This window comes from Pan paniscus, chromosome 5, assembly GCF_029289425.2.
Source record: "Pan paniscus chromosome 5, NHGRI_mPanPan1-v2.0_pri, whole genome shotgun sequence".
Classification (NCBI taxonomy): Eukaryota; Metazoa; Chordata; class Mammalia; order Primates; family Hominidae; genus Pan; species Pan paniscus.
Window position 1 is genome coordinate 79233544 of NC_073254.2, and position 21512 is coordinate 79255055.

General features: G+C 35.4%; 1 protein-coding gene across 1 annotated transcript in view; it reads right to left on the reverse strand.

Moving 5' to 3' along the window:
* Positions 1 to 21512, reverse strand: part of LOC100974207 (eyes shut homolog) — a 1877183-nt gene that overhangs the window by 653555 nt on the left and 1202116 nt on the right. The window contains exon 28 of the mRNA XM_063605324.1: positions 4157 to 4307. Within this exon, the coding sequence (XP_063461394.1) occupies positions 4157 to 4307 (151 nt within the window). The remainder of the gene's footprint in view (positions 1 to 4156; positions 4308 to 21512) is intronic.

Sequence of the window (21512 nt, forward strand, 5' to 3'; positions counted from 1 at the left end):
ATTGATTAACAATATTTATTTCTTTCCATAATTATTTTATTTCCTCTCATACTTAGCAAAGAGAATAGCTGGTAACATCTGCATTTACTAGGAATTAAGATTTGGTGTCCTTAACTAACTTGGACCCGAAAGCAAGAGTCCATGCACTGAAAAGTGTAAGCAATTAAAGCACTACCAAGGAAAGTGTTTTTCTACCACCAGAGAGAAGGCATTTACTCTCAGACCTTGAAAGTTATCATCATTTATGGTCATCAGGGGAAGCAGAGTTTTTCACACCCCAGGCACAAAATTGAAAGTGTCTGTTTCATTCTCTTCTCACATACTGAGCTCTGGGTGATTTTGTTAAAGGAAGCATTAAACAACCTGTCAGCACATACACATTGGATTAGGGACTCTTATCATGTGGAGGGGCTCTGGCCAGTTCAGAAAGACATTATTGGAAACTTAGGGGTGAGAGCATAAATGTAACTTAACACTTTTTGGCTCGAGGAATCAACTATAGTTCTTTTCCTTAGTGTTTTATATTACAAACCTGTTGTTTTTAATTTTCTGAGCACTAACAGCCTACTGTGCTTAAACAGCTTTTAATCAGAACACAATGATTAGATAGAGCCTGCATGATACTTAGATATTCAGAGGAGTTGCATTGCCCAGAAACATATTCAGAAGGCTGAATTTCCTATCTTTCTTTTTCTGATTCATCATACGAGTTCTCTTTAAGAATTATCATCTAGATACATTTTACAGTTTGTATCAGTCATCTGGTATATAGCAATATAAGTGTATGTCTCACATACATATTCTAGCACACACACATACACACATAGTTACTGTGACACTGTAACAGTATAAAAAAATAAAAAATCAATGAGGGGCTGACATAAAATCTTTCAACTACAGCATATTTAACAAGGAGGGAAAACCTGCTTAGCTGGCTGCCTTTTTAATTTCAAGGTAACTTTATTGGTCCAAATACTGAATGTTCCTCCAAATTTGATTATAACAAATGTCCAGTTCCCTTACATCACAGGATGAATGTCGAGTTTTTTAGTGAGATAATCCTTTAGTAAAGGCCAATGTTTCAGACAAGGTTTTAGGAGAAAAAGTCTTTCGAAATATAGTCAATTATTATCATCATCTTTCTGCAATTTCAAAACTCTGTCCTCCCCTACATAACAACCTCTCTGACTTATTAACAAGCTTCTAGAAAAATAACCTAAAACCACTCTGTTGCTTCTTCCAGTTCATTTATTCTTCCTCAGACTATTACAATTTGATTTTTGTTAACATTTTTCTCCAGAAACTGGTGGGTGAACTTTTGTAACATTGGTGTTCAACAGATGCTTCTTTTTCCATCTTTGGTTCTTGTGACATTTTTTTCCTTTGTCTACGGCCAGCCTCTCTATTCCTTAACTAATTTGGCATTTACCTCTTTCTTAGCCTAGTTCTTGATTGCTGATTCCCAATTCTCAGCCTTCTTTTATTTTAATCCTCAAAATCAATTCAATCAGTTATTATGGCTTCCACCATCTCCTGTGCAGACTCCCACAGCCATATGTTAATGATCTTTGTGAACCGAAGGCCCGTATTTCAAATGACTTGTGCCTCACAACATTCCACTAATAGGAATGATATTCAGCAGGAACACACACAAAGGACTGATGGATTAGTGGTGATGGCAAGCCAGTTGTTAAATATTTGAAAATCATTTCTGCCCCAAAGCAACTGTATTAGTCTGTTCTCACACTGCTAATAAAGACATACTTGAGACTGGGTAATTGATAAAGGAAAGAGGTTTAATTGACTCACAGTTCCACACAGCTGGTGAGGCCTCACAATCACAGTGGAAGGCAAATGTGGAGCAAAGTCACGTCTTATATGGCATCAGGCAAGAGCTTGTGCAGGGGAGTCCCCACTTACAAAACCATCACATCTCCTGAGACTTATTCACTACCAGGAGAACAGTATGGGGAACAGAACTACCCTCATGATTCAATTAACTCCACCTGGCCCCACCCTTGACACATGGAGATTATTACAACTCAAGGTGAGATTTAGGTAGGGACACAGCCAAACCATATCAGCAACTCAAATGCAATGATAAACCTGCCGTTTTCCCTATAAATAATCCTAGATTCATTCCCCATTTTGAGAATGGGACTATAAATTCTATGGTTACATAAGCCAACCTGGTCATTAAAATTCCAAATTTTCTATATATTTTTTGCCAATAATTATTTTTAAGTTCAATAGCATTCATAATTATTCTCCCACCCTTATTGCCAACATATCTTTTTTGTTTAATTATTCTGAATAAACCTGACTTTGCCATTTCTTACGATGTAGTCCTAACCCCTCCAGTTGTACACTTCGGTTGCTATCAGAGTGAACATAGCATGATGACAATTCGTACTCAAACTTTTTAAATGGCTCCCCCATTTAAGAAGTATGTAATGTATAGTATATGTATATGGCAGCAATATGTAAATATATACTATTTTGCATTTTACATAGGATTAATTATTCTCTGGCTCCCACTCACCTATCCAAAATCAAGTCTTCTTTCTGCTCACTTCATATCAAACCCCATGTCTCCATAATAAGATAAATTATGTCTACTCCACCTCCCCATCCCTCAGACCTTTCCATTACCTAAGCCTGTGTATATGTAATATTTTCTCTGTCTACAATGACAGCCTACATATTATTTACAAGGAAGACACTTGATCTTTCTTCAAATTTCTAATTACAACTCCACTACTTCTTCAGAGAGGTCAGAAGACATCTTTTTCTATTTTTCTATATTGCTTCTGCATGTTTATATTTATAATAAAGTAAATGCTCAGCTATATTTATATTCAGGGGTAGCTAATTGAGTTGAGAAATTACACTCAATTAATGTATACTCAATTAAATATAGTTTTATATTAAAATTTATATTTTATTTGGGAAAAAATATAGTTATGAAATAAGAGGACAAATGTAAATTATGAAAGGTTTTATTTATGTTTCATCCATTCTTTAACTGAGGCCTCTATTTAAAAGCTGTTCATTGAGCTCCAACAATATGACAGGAACTGTCCTTGCCTTGTTGTATAAAAAAATAAACAAAACATATTTTTTACTATCATGGAATTTTTAGAATGGTTTCATTTACGAAAAAGTCAATGAAGCACATTAATGTTATAGAAAAAGTCACAAATATCTGTTTAATGATCAATAAACATACTGCTAATGGAGTAAATCTGAATCTAAATCTCTGCGCGCTTACAGATACAGAATTATCTTATTTCCTTAAAGGCATATGTATCACATCAAATATGCTCGTCAATTTTGTTTTTATGTCTATTTTTGTTTTATTTTATCTTGTATACTATGGAGTCATGATATTTACAGTATGTAGATGTATGTATATCAATTTGCATTATTTGTGGGACTGTGAAACAATAGCATTTTATATTTCCAATAATATAAAAATAGTATGTTCAAATAGGTAAAATGCAATGGTAAATATAATAAGGGAAAAGATTAATAAATGTAATAAGCTACTGGTATACTTAACAACCTTCAATTTTTAAAGCAATTTGCTGCAACAACATAAAATGGAACCAAATAATAGCATTTAAGTCAGCTTTCAAGCTATTTTTCTTAAATATAGCTTAATAATGAAGACAATAAGCTAATTATCTAAATGGAAATTTAGAGAGTGGGCTGGCATGTGGGCAAAACTCTGTAATAAATGTTCTCACATTTTGGTAATCTCATACAAAACAGAGACTGGGGATGGTCTTCCAATTCCTTTTCTCAAACTATATTTTTGGTGTGTTATTAAGTGAATCCTTTGAAATATCCAGTGAAAATCACTATCTTAGTGGACAAATCACACATGCTAAATAGTATTGAGAAATGTAATACACATACTATAGCCATAAGATGGAAAAACAGACTGACATTGGAGCAATTTTTTAACGAGAACAGTAAACTTCTATTATACTTTGGTATGATAGATAAAAATACATATGTTAGTAGAGTCACTCAAAAACTTTTTTGAAACCATGCAGATGGCCCCACTAGCCAGAAAATATTTCTAAAGTTTTTCTTTTTCATTTTTCAATATGATGACATAATTAATATTTTAAAACATCTGTAGAAATACCTGGATTTTCCCATGAAGGTCTGGAAATCCACCAATGAAGACAGATCCTGATTTTGGCAGGGGTTTTCCGAGTACATGATTGACAGATTCGCATATTTGTGTATTCCTCCCTAAAATAGTCAGCTCAGCTTTACATGGATCCAATTCTTGCCTGTAACCATTTAAGAAAGAAATGTATGGCTTTAGTATGAGTCATATAAACATTTATCTGACAAATTAATTAAACTATTATCAAAAGAATAATTTAAGTAAATAGATTATTTCACAATAAAACAAAGCCAGAAGCAGATTAATCTGTTATAAATTAGAATCCTTAATGCTTTAAGTACATAAACACAAAGTTACAGTTTGACAAAACAACAAACTATAGCAATCAACCAATGAAATAAATAAATCCTGATAAACAGATCTTTCTCAATTGTAACTGAAACAATGATGGATTACAATATTCCATTTTAGCTTTTTACATTATTAAATTTTCTGTATGAGTGAAAAATATTAAAAAGAATCAAATTTCAATGCAGTCATACAGTGTACAATATATACTTAGGTGGAAAACAGATATATTGCAGACAGTGATTAGTTGTAGAAATATAAATTATACCAATAAGCAAAGCACAGAAAAATTAACAAATGAATAAATCAAATATAACTTAATTAGGAAGATCAGAGTAATAATTTCCATATGCTCATTCTTTTAGAAAGATGAAAAAGACAAAATACTTTGTCAATACTTTAAGATGTAGATATGCATGTGTCATTTACTCTAGCCATATGATTAACTAATTGTTTAATCCAGAGATTGGCAAACTATACCCTAGGGCAAATCTTGCCTGCCATCTCTAAGTAAATAAATTTTAATTGGCACACAGCCATATGTTTCTTTACATATAGTCTATGGGTTTTTTCATAACAGAATTGAATAATTGAAACAAGACTTTAAGTCCCAAAAGCCCAAAAAGATTTACTATCTAACCCTTATAGAAAAAGTTGGTAGATGCACTATTCAATTTATCTATTAACCAAGCAAGTAAGCTTTATCATAATCCTTTTCAAAATAATAGTACACATTCTTGGGAGGAGCCAAGATGGCTGAATAGGAACAGCTCCGGTCTACAGCTCCCAGCGTGAGCGACGCAGAAGACGGGTGATTTCTGCCATTTCCATCTGAGGTACCGGGTTCATCTCACTAGGGAGTGCCAGACAGTGGGCGCAGGTCAGTGGGTGCGCACACCGTGCGCCAGCCGAAGCAGGACGAGGCATTGCCTCACTTGGGAAGCGCAAGGGGTCAGGGAGTTCCCTTTCCGAGTCAAAGAAAGGGGTGATGGATGGCACCTGGAAAATCGGGTCACTCCCACCCGAATACTGCGCTTTTCCGACGGGCTTAAAAAACGGCACATCACGAGATTATATCCTGCACCTGGCTCGGAGGGTCCTACGCCCACGGAGTCTCGCTGATTGCTAGCACAGCAGTCTGAGATCAAACTGCAAGGCGGCAGCGAGGCTGGGGGAGGGGCGCCCGCCATTGCCCAGGCTTGATTAGGTAAACAAAGCAGCCAGGAAGCTCGAACTGGGTGGAGCCCATCACAGCTCAAGGAGGCCTGTCTGCCTCTGTAGGCTCCACCTCTGGGGGCAGGGCACGGACAAACAAAAAGACAGCAGTAACCTCTGCAGACTTAAATGTCCCTGTCTGACAGCTTTGAAGAGAGCAGTGGTTCTCCCAGCATGCAGCTGGAGATCTCAGAACGGGCAGACTGCCTCCTCAAGTGGGTCCCTCACCCCTGACCCCCGAGCAGCCTAACTGGGAGGCACCCCCCAGCAGGGGCACACTGACACCTCACAGGGCAGGGTATTCCAACAGACCTGCAGCTGAGGGTCCTGTCTGTTAGAAGGAAAACTAACAAACAGAAAGGACATCCATACCAAAAACCCATCTGTACCTCACCATCATCAAAGACCAAAAGTAGATAAAACCACAAAGATAGGGAAAAAACAGAACAGAAAAACTGGAAACTCTAAAAAGCAGAGTGCCTCTCCTCCTCCAAAGGAACGCAGTTCCTCACCAGCAACAGAACAAAGCTGGATGCAGAATGACTTTGACGAGCTGAGAGAAGAAGGCTTCAGACGATCAAATTACTCTGAGCTACGGGAGGACATTCAAACCAAAGGCGAAGAAGTTGAAAACTTTGAAAAAAATTTAGAAGAATGTATAACTAGAATAACCAATACAGAGAAGTGCTTAAAGGAGCTGATGGAGCTGAAAACCAAGGCTCGAGAACTACGTGAAGAATGCAGAAGCCTCAGGAGCCGATGCGATCAACTGAAAGAAAGGGTATCAGTGATGGAAGATGAAATGAATGAAATGAAGCGAGAAGGGAAGTTTAGAGAAAAAAGAATAAAAAGAAAGGAGCAAAGCCTCCAAGAAATATGCGACTATGTGAAAAGACCAAATCTATGTCTGATTGGTGTACCTGAAAGTGATGGGGAGAATGGAACCAAGTTGGAAAACACTCTGCAGGATATTATCCAGGAGAACTTCCCCAATCTAGCAAGGCAGGCCAACGTTCAGATTCAGGAAATACAGAGAACGCCACAAAGATACTCCTCGAGAAGAGCAACTCCAAGACACATAATTGTCAGATTCACCAAAGTTGAAATGAAGGAAAAAATGTTAAGGGCAGCCAGAGAGAAAGGTCGGTTTACCCTCCAAGGGAAGCCCATCAGACTAACAGCGGATCTCTCGGCAGAAACCCTACAAGCCAGAAGAGAGTGGGGGCCAATATTCAACATTCTTAAAGAAAAGAATTTTCAACCCAGAATTGCATATCCAGCCAAACTAAGCTTCATAAGCGAAGGAGAAATAAAATACTTTACAGACAAGGAAATGCTGAGAGACTTTGTCACCACCAGGCCTGCCCTAAAAGAGCTCCTGAAGGAAGCGCTAAACATGGAAAGGAACAACCCATACCAGCCGCTGCAAAATCATGCCAAAATGTAAAGACCATCAAGACTAGGAAGACACTGCATCAACTAACGAGCAAAATAACCAGCTAACATCATAATGACAGGATCAAATTCACACATAACAATATTAACTTTAAATGTAAATGGACTAAATGTTCCAATTAAAAGACAAAGACTGGCAAATTGGATAAAGAGTCAAGTCCCATCAGTGTGCTGTATTCAGGAAACCCATCTCATGTGCAGAGACACACATAGGCTCAAAATAAAAGGATGGAGGAAAATCTACCAAGCAAATGGAAAACAAAAAAAGGCAGGGGTTGCAATCCTAGTCTCTGATAAAACAGACTTTAAACCAACAAACATCAAAAGAGACAAAGAACGCCATTACATAATGGTAAAGGGATCAATTCAACAAGAAGAGCTAACTATCCTAAATATATATGCACCCAATACAGGAGCACCAAGATCCATAAAGCAAGTCCTGAGTGACCTACAAAGAGACTTAGACTCCCACACATTAATAATGGGAGACTTTAAAACCCCACTGTCAACATTAGACAGATCAACGAGACAGAAAGTCAACAAGGATACCCAGGAATTGAACTCAGCTCTGCACCAAGCAGACCTAATAGACATCTACAGAACTCTCCACCCCAAATCAACAGAATATACATTTTTTTCAGCACCACACCACACCTATTCCAAAATTGACCACATACTTGGAAGTAAAGCTCTCCTCAGCATATGTAAAAGAACAGAAATTATAACAAACTATCTCTCAGACCACAGTGCAATCAAACTAGAACTCAGGACTAAGAAACTCACTCAAAACCGCTCAACTACATGGAAACTGAACAACCTGCTCATGAATGACTACTGGGTACATAACGAAATGAAGGCAGAAATAAAGATGTTCTTTGAAACCAATGAGAACAAAGACACAACATACCAGAATCTCTGGGACGCATTCAAAGCAGTGTGTAGAGGGAAATTTATAGCACTAAATGCCCACAAGAGAAAGGAGGAAAGATGCAAAATTGACACCCTAACATCACAATTAAAAGAACTAGAAAAGCAAGAGCAAACACATTCAAAAGCTAGCAGAAGGCAAGAAATAACTAAAATCAGAGCAGAACTGAAGGAAATAGAGACACAAAAAACCCTTCAAAAAATTAATGAATCCAGGAGCTGAATTTTTGAAAGGATCAACAAAATTGATAGACCGCTAGCAAGACTAATAAAGAAAAAAAGAGAGAAGAATCAAATAGATGCAATAAAAAATGATAAAGGGGATATCACCACCAATCCCACAGAAATACAAACTACCATCAGAGAATACTACAAACACCTCTACGCAAATAGTAAAGTAGAAAATCTAGAAGAAACGGATAAATTCCTCGACACATACACTCTCCCAAGACTAAACCAGGAAGAAGTTGAATCTCTGAATAGACCAATAACAGGATCTGAAATTGTGGCAATAATCAATAGCTTACCAACCAAAAAGAGTCCAGGACCATATGGATTCACAGCCGAATTCTACCAGAGGTACAAGGAGGAACTGGTACCATTCCTTCTGAAACCATTCCAATCAATAGAAAAAGAGGGAATCCTACTTAACTCATTTTATAAGGCCAGCATCATTCTGATACCAAAGCCAGGCAGAGACACAACAAAAAAAGAGAATTTTAGACCAATATCCTTGATGAACATTGATGCAAAAATCCTCAATAAAATACTGGCAAAACGAATCCAGCAACACATCAAAAAGCTTATCCACCATGATCAAGTGGGCTTCATCCCTGGGATGCAAAGCTGGTTCAACATACGCAAATCAATAAATGTAATCCAGCATATAAACAGAGCCAAAGACAAAAACCACATGATTATCTCAATAGATGCAGAAAAGGCCTTTGACAAAATTCAACAACCCTTCATGCTAAAAACTCTCAATAAATTAGGTATTGATGGGACGTATTTCAAAATAATAAGAGCTATCTATGACAAACCACAGCCAATATCATACTGAATGGGCAAAAACTGGAAGCATTCCCTTTGAAAAGTGGCACAAGACAGGGATGCCCTCTCTCACCACTCCTATTCAACATAGTGTTGGAAGTTCTGGCCAGGGCAATTAGGCAGGAGAAGGAAATAAATGGTATTCATTTAGGAAAAGAGGAAGTCAAATTGTCCCTGTTTGCAGATGACATGATTGTATATCTAGAAAACCCCATTGTCTCAGCCCAAAATCTCCTTAAGCTGATAAGCAACTTCAGCAAAGTCTCAGGATACAAAATCAATGTACAAAAATCACAAGCATTCTTATACACCAATAACAGACAAACAGGGAGCCAAATCATGAGTGAACTCCCATTCACAATTGCTTCAAAGAGAATAAAATACCTAGGAATCCAACTTACAAGGGATGTGAAGGACCTCTTCAAGGAGAACTACAAACCACTGCTCAATTAAATAAAAGAGGACAGAAACAAATGGAAGAACATTCCATGCTCATGGGTAGGAAGAATCAATATTGTGAAAATGGCCATACTGCCCCAGGTAATTTACAGATTCATTGCCATCCCCATCAAGCTACCAATGACTTTCTTCACAGAATTGGAAAAAACTGCTTTAAAATTCATATGGAACCAAAAAAGAGCCTGCATCGCCAAGTCAATCCGAAGCCAAAAGAACAAAGCTGGAGGCATCACGCTACCTGACTTCAAACTATACTACAAGGCTACAGTAACCAAAACAGCATGGCACTGATACCAAAACAGAGATATAGATCAATGGAACAGAATAGAGCCCTCCGAAATAACGCCGCATATCTACAACTATCTGATCTTTGACAAACCTGACAAAAACAAGAAATGGGGAAATGATTCCCTATTTAATAAATGGTGCTGGGAAAACTGGCTAGCCATATGTAGAAAGCTGAAACTGGATCCCTTCCTTACACCTTACACAAAAATCAATTCAAGATGGATTAAAGACTTAAACGTTAGACCTAAAACCATAAAAACCCTAGAAGAAAACCTGGGCATTACCATTCAGGACATAGGCATGGGCAAGGACTTCATGTCTAAAACACCAAAAGCAATGGCAACAAAAGACAAAATTGACAAATGGGATCTCATTAAACTAAAGAGCTTCTACACAGCAAAAGAAACTACCATCAGAGTGAACAGGCAACTGACAAAATGGGAGAAAATTTTTGCAACTTACTCATCTGACAAAGGGCTAATATCCAGAATCTACAATGAACTCATACAAATTTACAAGAAAAAAACAAACAACCCCATCAAAAAGTGGGCGAAGGGTATGAACAGACACTTCTCGAAAGAAGACATTTATGCAGCCAACAGACACATGAAAAAATGCTCATCATCACTGGCCATCAGAGAAATGCAAATCAAAACCATGATGAGATACCATCTCACACCAGTTAGAATGGCAATCATTAAAAAGTCAGGAAACAACAGGTGCTGGAGAGGATGTGGAGAAATAGGAACACTTTTACACTGTTGGTGGGACTGTAAACTAGTTCAACCATTGTGGAAGTCAGTGTGGTGATTCCTCAGGGATCTAGAACTGGAAATACCATTTGACCCAGCCATCCCATTACTGGGTATATACCCAAAGGACTCTAAATCATGCTGCTATAAAGACACATGCACACGTATGTTTATTGCAGCATTATTCACAATAGCAAAGACTTGGAACCAACCCAAATGTCCAACAATGATAGACTGGATTAAGAAAATGTGTCACATATACACCATGGAATACTTTGCAGCCATCAAAAACGATGAGTTCGTGTCCTTTGTAGGGACATGGATGAAATTGGAAACCATCATTCTCAGTAAACTATCGCAAGAACAAAAAACCAAACACCGCATATTCTCACTCATAGGTGGAAATTGAACAATGAGATCACATGGACACAGGAAGGGGAATATCACACTCTGGGGACTGTTGTCGGGTTGGGGGGAGGGGGGAGGGATAGCATTGGCAGATATACCTAATGCTAGATGACGAGTTAGTGGGTGCAGCGCACTAGCATGGCACATGTATACATATGTAACTAACCTGCACAATATGCACATGTACCCTAAAACTTAAAGTATAATAAAAAAAAGAAAAAAAACCAAAAAACAAAATAATAGTACACATATTATAAAAGACACCTACATAGCATCCAACAGTCAATGCCATTCTCTTCCATGAATATGTGACATTCTGGTTTTCATATATTTATATTGAATTATGGCATACATAATAAAGACGGTAAAGGATAAAGCTCTATGAAATATTATATTGTGAACATAGTCAATTAACCACTACCCAGGACAAAAGGCACAAAATTACTACCTAGACTACTCCACCACAACATACACAAGCCTGCACACACATGCACAGACACACACGCACACACATACTCTCTCTCACAACTCTTCTATCCTCATTCAACATTATGTTTTTGAGATATATATTTTTGAATTGAATAGTTTATTTATTTTCAAGATATATAGTCAGATACTTCACAAATTATTCTAATGTTGGTATACTGTGAAATTTTAAATTGTTGAGCTATGAATAGTGCTGCTATAGACATGCTTGTATGTATTGTTTGATGTACAGAAATGTGCATTTCTGTTGAGCATTTAACAAAAAAGTACTTAGAGTTCTATGTTCAGTATATGTGCTCTACTGATTATATATTTTGCAAGGATTTTCTTTTTACTTTGGGTATCTTACTGTTTTAGTTTTTTAATGGTGTTGTTTAATAATCAGAAGTTTTTCATCTTAATTTATACCAATTGATCAATCTTTTCCTTAACAATTAGTATTTTGTTGTTGTTCCTGTCTTACTCCATTTTTGAAACTATATTTTAGTATTGACATTTAGATCTACAATCCACCTGAGATTGGTTTTTATATAGTCCCAAGTATGTATCAGTTTTTATTTTTTCTCTATGGAAATCCAATCGACTCAGTAACATGAGTGGAAGAAAACTATCCATTCTCCACTGTTCTGCAGTATCGCTTCTGTCATAAATCATGTCCATATATATGTAGGTCTGTTTCTAGACTCTCTTTTCTGTTCTACTGGTCAATTTTTCTATCTTTGTACCAATATATCAATGTCTTAAGACTTACTCTAAAAGTGCAGTATTTAATACACAGTAGAGTAAGTCCTCCTACTTCATTTTTTCCCCCTTAACATTGTTTTGGCTGTGTGTGTGCACGCATGTGTGTGCACACAAGGGTGTGCGTGTGTGTGTGTTCCTGGGCTCTCTCTCTTTTATTGGTTCATATTTCTACCTTTGTGTCAATATTACACTGCCTGATACTGATACTGCCTAATGCTAACGCCTTATAAGTATTGATATTTTGTATAGTAAATTACCTTACTTTGCTCAGTTTTTTTAATTGAGATAATTAAATATCCCTTTCTTTCTCTCTTATGTGTAATGAATTATGTTTGCTGGTTTTCAAAAGTTTGGGTGTATTCTTGGAGTAAGTTTAACTTGGTTATGATATATGGCTTTCTTATATAACAGTGGGTTTACTTTTCCATATATTAAGGAATTTTTACATACAGTTAATAAGGGATAGACCTTTCAATTTCAATCCGTGTACTGCTCTGGTAAAATTTTAGTATCAAGCCTATGCTGTCCTCACATTCAGAAAGATTGTGTTACACTGATGTTATATCTACCTTTTATGTATGATAGAGTTCACTAGTATAGCCTACTGGGCCTGAAATTTTCTTTGTGTTTTCTTTGTGGAGATGATAAATATGGATTACATGTATTTAGTTGATATAAATTATCTATGATCATGTCTGTTTTGTCACATTGTATTTTTTATAGGATTTTTTAATCTAAAATTTCAAAGTTATTGGCAAAAATGTTTCATAATTTCCTTTTGTTATTGGTATTGGTTTTGGAACTCCCACATCTGCCATTTTTTGGTATAGTATTTGGCTAATTGTGTCCTTTCTAATTTTGTTTTGTAAATAAATGTTGGTAGAAAGCAGAAAATTTCAAAGAACACACTTTTGGCACTGTTGATAGTCTCCATTCTCTGTTTTCTACTTCATTGACTTCTACTCTTTATGATTTCCTTCCTTTAACTTTCTCTGTGCTTTATTTACTCTTTTGTTTCTAAGGTTTTTAATCTAACATGCGCTTTCAGGATAGAAAATTTTTTCTAAACATAAATTTAACCATATTCAACAAGTTCTATTTTTCATTATTATCTGTTCAAAATATTTTCTAATTTCCTTTGTGATTGTTTTCTTTGGCCTCAGTGGTATTTAGAATTGCATTGTCAAATTCACAAATACACAGGTATTTTTCTGGTCATTTTTTAATATTCCAATTTTAGCTCAAATTGAGATTGTCCAGAAAATATTATCTTTAAACTTTTAATAATTTTATAGGTATTTAATAATAGGTATTGAAGGTAGATGCCAGGAAAGGCCAAGTAACTGCTGAACACCATAAAGTTGTGGCTGACCTACATTGATATTATTTACATGCTTACCACATTATTACACAGCACGTTTTAAACTTGAACACGTGTTAGGAGACAGAAGGAGAGGAATTAAATAGGTCAATCCTGTAAATGATTCTCTTTCAGTAAGAAACTTGAACACGCGTTAGGAGATGGAAGGAGATGGATTAAATAGGTCAATCCTGTAAATTATTCTCTTTTAATTCTTTGAAATATGTTGACTCAGGCTGCATTGCCCAGCATATGGTCAATTTTAATGATATTTTCATGACACTGGAAAGTCTGTTGTTTGGTGAAGTGTTCTTGATATGTGAATATTGTCAGGTTTTACACACACACACACACAAATATACACACGTTCAAACACATTTATCCACATATACACACATACCACAAATATACAGACATTCAAACACATTTATCCAGGTTTATAATACATTTAGAATAAACATAATAAAACAGTGAAATCATGTCTATGGTGTATGCACCTTTTTTCTTCTTGAGAAAATATTTACACATATTCTTCAAATCCTCCTATCTGTATAATGATATAAACCTCATAGACCTAAGACCAGGTATGGTCATGCAGCCAACTTTGGGGCTTTGATAAAGAAAGCTTTGACAATTTTTTGAAAATATCAGTGATATTCCCTATGTTAAGACTATGGGAGAAAAATGGTTCAACATTTTTAGAAACCACTGGATATTCTTGGATTCTGTATTTAGAAGCAAACTAGAAGCTTTCTGGGTTAATTACTTCTTACAATTAAACTGTTAAAAATATCTGAGGGAGAATATAGCTTCCAGGAATCTATTCATTAAATGATAAAAATAAAAAAGCACAACTGCTTTAATAATTCTCTAAAATTTAATGTTTGGAAAAAGTTTGTACTGTTTTATGATATTAAAATAGCAACAATAATTATTCACTAACACTTTGCTAATGAACTCATTTCTTATAAATGAAACACATTAAGATATCAAATATATTTATTTGATCTTTGATTATGACAACTGAAAGACTAACATAAAACAATATATATGAACTCTATGTTTTCTTTCCTTACTATACAAGCAATATAAGCTCATTATAAAATTTTATAAAAATAAACAAATTTACCCAACATCCACACTGGGCTTTTATAATTATATCAATTGACCTAAAATATAGGTCAATAACTATATATCTGGATTTATTTTCTGGTTTTCACCATTTTCTCTTATATGACTGTATCACTATTTAAGTGAATCCCATTATTGTCTGTTTAGTTTATTTTTTGAAATTATAGAATCACCACCACAATTATGTAGTAATTAATACTTGGGAAGTCATCTCACTCTTGTTTAGTTATTTTCTCATAAGGGAAATTTATTCACTAGAGATGAATTATTGAATCAAATTATAAGCAATTTTAATGATTTGTCATCAAATTGCTGGCCTGCTCTGCAAACTTTGTACCTGTTCATCTAAAACCTACAATTACATAAGCCAATTCCTTGAAATAATTTTTTTTAATATAAGTTTTCTGTTAGTTCTGTTTCCCTGGTAAGACCCTGACTGAAATTTTGGTACCTGATGTATGGAGAGTATCAAGATGACTGAATTTTTGACTCATTGTACAAAAATATCTCTTATATTTTCTTATTTGAAGCTGTGTTAGTGCTGATGGAGTATAAAATTTGACTTTTTAATTGGAGCTGGTCCTGATAATAGTTTCTGTTAAAATCTCAATTCATGTCTCTCTCAAATAGTATTAGCTGCATGGAATTCAGTTCCTTAAGATTTTCTGCAGAACAGCAATGGATCAGGTGATTAGCCTTTGACTATCAACTCTAAGCTAGAGAATTGCTATGATTTTTGAAATAAATAAATGAACAGAAGAAAAAGGATTTTGGGGAAAAGTGAATATATCATGAGGGAAATTATTTATAGATATATTGCATTTGAGGTTTTTCCTTGAAAGTTAGGATTTTTGTTATTTTAGAGAATTTCTATTCATTGTCACAGAAGGTAGTCAGCTTCACCATCGGGAATACTATTATCTATATAATAATTGTGCAGGTTTTCACCTTTGGATAAGTATGGGAATTTTTCTTTCATACTTAAAATTCTTCATGGTTATTCTTGTTTTCAAAGATATTATCTTATCTGAAATAAATTACCCATTGTAAATGAATACAAGGATGGCACATCATCTTTTCTCATACATATATTCAGAGAGCTGGCAGCTATGTTGCAGGAAGATGAAAGGTAAGCACGCCTCCATTATACCTACGTAGGCCATCAGGTTTTCTTTGTCATAGATGCAATTCTAATATTTCATCTAGCAGGTTGTTATTTTATTCAAGAGGCACACTTTTTAACAGCAGTTGTATCTTTCCCCTTAGGCAGAGGCAATCTTGTGCTGATTGTGCTCGATTGAATCTAACATGAATTGACTGAACATAGAAAAACAGTCCTACAACGTTATTGTTTAGCATTTGCTGATGAACAGTTTGCTTAGCTCACCATGCAGTGTAAATTTTTTCCATCAAGGCTTTTTAAATGCTTTCTCTAAAATCAGCACCGAGGGTGCTTTAAAGGTCAAATGAGCAGAATAGTTTTTCTTTTTTGCATAATTGTATGTAAAACTCTCTTGAGGACCACTGGTGTTTGAACTACCTTTAATTGTTCTTCCAAACTTACAGTGATTGTTCAGGTTTGTCATTTGGACTGACATAACGGTAATCACTAACTACTCTCCACTAAATAGAGTATGGAAGAAAAATTTAGTGAGCCATAAATTCTATCCATTAAGTTTATGTATTCAGAGTAGATGCCTGGAAAGGTCAAGTAATTGCTGAACACCACAGAGATGAGGGTGACCTACTGTGATATTATTCACATAGCTACTGTATCATTACACAGCAAGTTCTAAACTTGCACAGGTGTTAGCAAAGACTAAGGAGATAGATGAAATAGGCAAATTCTGTAGATAAATATTCAAAAAGGCAGAAAATAGCAAAATTCCATCGTGTTGGAAATCAACTCTCTCATCTGATCATTTTTGAGCATTACAATCGTCAACCTTCAGAAATTACTGACTCAAACCTTAAGCTTAACAAAATTGTTCTTAATTGAAAGCAATAAACCTTCCTATAAAACCTGAGTATGTGTGTATCTACTTTGTTGTTTATCACATTTGCATTAAAAAATTGATTCCATCAGTCATAAAAATATAAAGGAATTAGTATGAAATAAAAGCAAATGTACGCTTTTAAGAAAGATTCAGGCCTGTAAGTTGGCTATTCCCACAAATATAAATAAAAATTATAAGCATCAACTTAGATTTTTGATGAAGACACACTTTTTTTATTGATACATGATACTTGTACATATTTATGGGCTACATGTGATTTTTGGGGCAATATTTTTATCTTAACAAATTACCCCATATATCTACAGATATTTTATATTTAAGTAAATATAAAATATATTCATTAGCTTAAAAATACTTATTAAACTGCAACTACAAATTGATTTTTAAAGGGATTTAAATAGATATAGTGGATATTTCTGTTAGGGAGACTTATTCAATTCTCATATTTATTCAAGTAATTTCCACAGGTGACATGGAACTGTCCCCAGATTCCACTATATCTTGTCATATCTCTGAAAAACTTAAAATGAATTTCCTCACTTAAAACTTTGAATGGTAGACTATTGCCAAAAGAATTAAGTCTAAACACGTTCATTTGGAATTCAAGCCCCCACGTTTCCTGTTTAGGCTTTTCTTATTTGGTTATCTATATCTATGACAGCTCAACAACAGAAATTTTATGCTGTACTTGTCAGTCTCTTAGTTATCTTACCATGTCCACTCGTCTATGAATTCTTCTGGCCCTTTGCTGAATCCTGTTTCCCCACTTGCCAAGGTTTTTATTTTGCCAACTGATATATTACTTATAATTAAGACTTCATCTAAGATCCACCTATTACCTAAAAAGTTTCTAATATTTGCAGTCTTAGTGATCTCTTTAATGTCTAACACCATTAAAGTGTGCCACTCATTTTTGCACTCAATTACATATTGCTTTCTCCTTTTATGTGATTGTATGATATTTATGTTTTGTTTCTCCAGTAAAAAAATAACCTCTCAATTGGCAGAGTTGTGATTTATCCATCTTTGATTTCTTAATAAAACTTAGGCTTTTGATTAAGGACTTAGAAAATAAAATTTTGAGTTTTAGTTGATAGGAAAAACTGTGTTCCTAGAAATGTACCAAATATTCCCTTCTATCCTAAATAAATGTGTTTCTAAGGTAGTGACCTTTTCATTTGCAGGAAGCCATCAAGTTGCCAGGTGCTTAAATGGCACCTCCTTCTATCACAGATTGCTTCTGGTCTTTATGTTAGGATCAGATCATTCGTTTGCCCATGGGGCTTCCCACTGGCAAAGTAACTGTTTGCATTCATTGAGCACTAGTCAGATTTTCTAACATTGACGGGCAATTGAACAAAGATTAGCTAAAAATTTTGAATTCAATATTAAAAATACCATGCAATTCAATTGTTCTCTGGCAAATTCTAAAGTAAAGATTATTCTGGTTGATTTTTTTCTTTTAGGGTACATACTCTTAAGAACCGTGTAAATAGACCTTCTTTTTCCTTTTGTGTTTGTATGTGGGACAAAAAATATTTCCATATCGTGTTATGATTCTTCTGAAAGGACTGCTAGAACTTCAGATCTTTCCACTGAATAGATTTTAAAATATGTTTTTGCATTTGTGATTGAGATTAATTATCAGTGATATGGTTAATACTCCACATTAATCATTGTGATTCTAATTATATTATATTTCAGGAGCTGTAAAACAATACTCAATAATAAAATAATTGACATTAGATTATTAAATACTAAGATCATTGAAAATTTAATCAAGAACAATATATCCAATTATCATTATCATTATAAGCAATTAAGCCACATCTAGTAATATTCCCTTGAGATAAAATATAGACTTTATAAAAAGAAAACACCAAGAGAACTAGGTTAATTTAGCATACATTTATATTTTATATTATTTGGCAAAATTGTGTAAAAATATTTAAAAATATGGTACTTGACAATTTATGAATATTCACAAAATATGTCTTTGAAATTTTATTTTTCTTAATCATTAAAAGGATAAAAAAAAACAAAGTAATTCTTTTTTTCTGAGACGGCGTCTCGCTCTGTCACCCAGGGTGTAGTGCAGTGGTGCAATCTTGGCTCACTGCAACCTCCGCCTCCTGGGTTCAAGCAATTCTCCTGCCTCAGCCTCCCAAGCAGCTGGGATTACAGGCATGTGGCACCATGCCCGGCTAATTTTTTTGTATTTTTAATAGGGATGAGGTTTCACCATATTGGCCAGGCTGGTCTCGAACTCCTGACCTTGTGATCTGCCTGCCTCAGCTTCCCAAAGTGCTGGGATTACAGGCGTGAGCTACTGTGCCCACCCTGAAAGTAACTTTTAAATTTAATTTGCTAGATACTTTTCTTCCTATCATGGGCAATCCTGAAAAGAATATTGGGTCATGTTGTGAACACCTCCAAGCCTTCCTCAGATCAGCAAGAACAATTCAAGAAAACACCAGAAGTAGAGGTGATAAAGCAAGACTGCTTATGTAGAGAAATAAAGGGAAGATCAAAAGACACCTTCAAAATGACTTGTATAATGCAATTTTCCTCTGAGAAACTGGATTTTTTCAGAGGAAAATCCAGTTTTTTGTTCGTGAATCCAAAAATCAGCCCGCTGGGTGGCTGAGATGTTGGGAGTTTGTGTAGGGCTTACCTTGAAAGTGTATTTCTTATATTCTGTGCTGGGGGTGGTTAGCCTATTACAGTTTCAAGAGTGATGGCTATTCAATTATGTAAAATTTGGGAGTAAATCCCTAGTCAGATTAGTCACATAATTAAGTTTGATAAAGCTCAATATTATAGTTGGGCGTTTTTAGCTCAATCTAGTTGCATATCCACAACAACTCATAAAATCTATTAGCCTTCAACAATGTCACTGGAGCTTTTAGGTTACTTTGCTTTAACACATGAGGGATAAAATAGACAATGAGGCATACTCACTTGAAACCATATATGCTGTTGATTCATCTGAATTTAATTTCAGAAACACACAAATTATTTTTGTTCCCTAGTCCTTTTTCTAAATTGTAATATAGAGTGTGAGTGTGTGTGTGTGTGTGCACGCGCGCGTGTGCGCTTTTAAGAGGAAATAGGGAAAGCCTGGTCTTTGGAGTAAGAAAGGCTCCATTTCAAATCCCACCTTTACCATTTATTATCTAGCAGAATTTTACTTTTTATTTCTCAGATAGGTATTTTAAAATACTACCACGTGTCAGGCAAGACAGTCCACGCTGGATGCAAGATTAACAAAACAGCATTAGGGTCCTTCTTTTGTAATTCAAATCTCAAGGGAGAGGACAATATGCATCAAACATCAAGATGCTTAATGGGGTTGGGGACTGATTTAATCTGAAATGTCAGGGAACACACTCCAAAGGAAGTGAGATTTGAGATGGAGTCTAAATAATAAATAAGAATCAGTGGACTGGCAGAATTAGGTAAGAGTGTGCCAGGCAGAGGGAACAGTATATACAAAAGTTCTTGGGGGCAGAACGTAAGAAGGCATGAGTTGAAATAAATCCTGAAGAATTGATGCAGAATCATACCATGTGTGGGAACATTGATGGGGAAAATGGGATTAGAGAAAAAGTCAAGGCCACTTAACTTTTTTTAACACTCTTATTTATTTTATTTTATTTATTTTAAAGTTCTGGGGTACCTGTGCAGGATGTGCAGATTTGTTACATACATAAACGTATGCCATGGTGGTTTGCTGCACCTATCAACACATCACCTAGGTATTAAGCCCAGCATGCATTAGCTATTTTTCCTGATGCTCTCCCCGACTATTCCCCCAACAGGCCCCAGTGTCACATTCAGTTTTCACATCCATGAAGTGACATGTCTAAAGTTATTGCTAAAAATGTATATCTTAATTAACCCATCCTTTCACTGTCAAATAGGAGACTTGGGAAATTAGAACAAAGTTAGGTGTTCAGTGGATGTTAGTTTTCTTCTTAAAAGGAGTTTGTTTTGTTCTGGTTTGGAGCTATTTATGACAAACCCACAGCCAATATCATACTGAATGGGCAAAAACTGGAAGTATTCCCTTTGAAAACCGGCACAGGACAAGGATGCCTTCTCTTACCACTCCTATTCAACATAGTATTAGAAGTTCTGGCCCGGCAATCAAGCAAGAGAAAGAAATAAAGTATATTCAATTAGCAAAAGCAGAAGTCAAATTGTCTCTGTTTGCAGATGACATGATTGTATATTTAGAAAACGCCATCGTCTTAGCCCAAAATCTCCTTAAGCTGATAAGCAACTTCAGCAAAATATCAGGATACAAAATCAATGTGCAAAAATCACAAGCATTCCTATACACCAATAACAGACAAACAGAGAGCCAAATCATGGGTGAACTCCCTTTCACAATTGCTACAAAGAGAATAAAATACCTAGGATTCAAACTTACAAGGATGGGAAGGACCTCAAGGAGAACTACAAACCAATGCTGAAGGAAACGAGAGGAAACAAACAAATGGAAAAACATTCCATGCTCATGAATAGGAAGAAGCAATATCGTGAAAAGTAATTTATAATTTCAATGCTATTCCCCATCAAGCTACCATTGACTTTCTTCACAGAATTGGAAAATACTACTTTAAATTTCACATGGAACCAAAAAAAAATCCCACATAGCCAAGACAATGTGAAGCCAAAAGAATAAAGCTGGAGGCATCACACTACCTGACTTCAAACTGTAC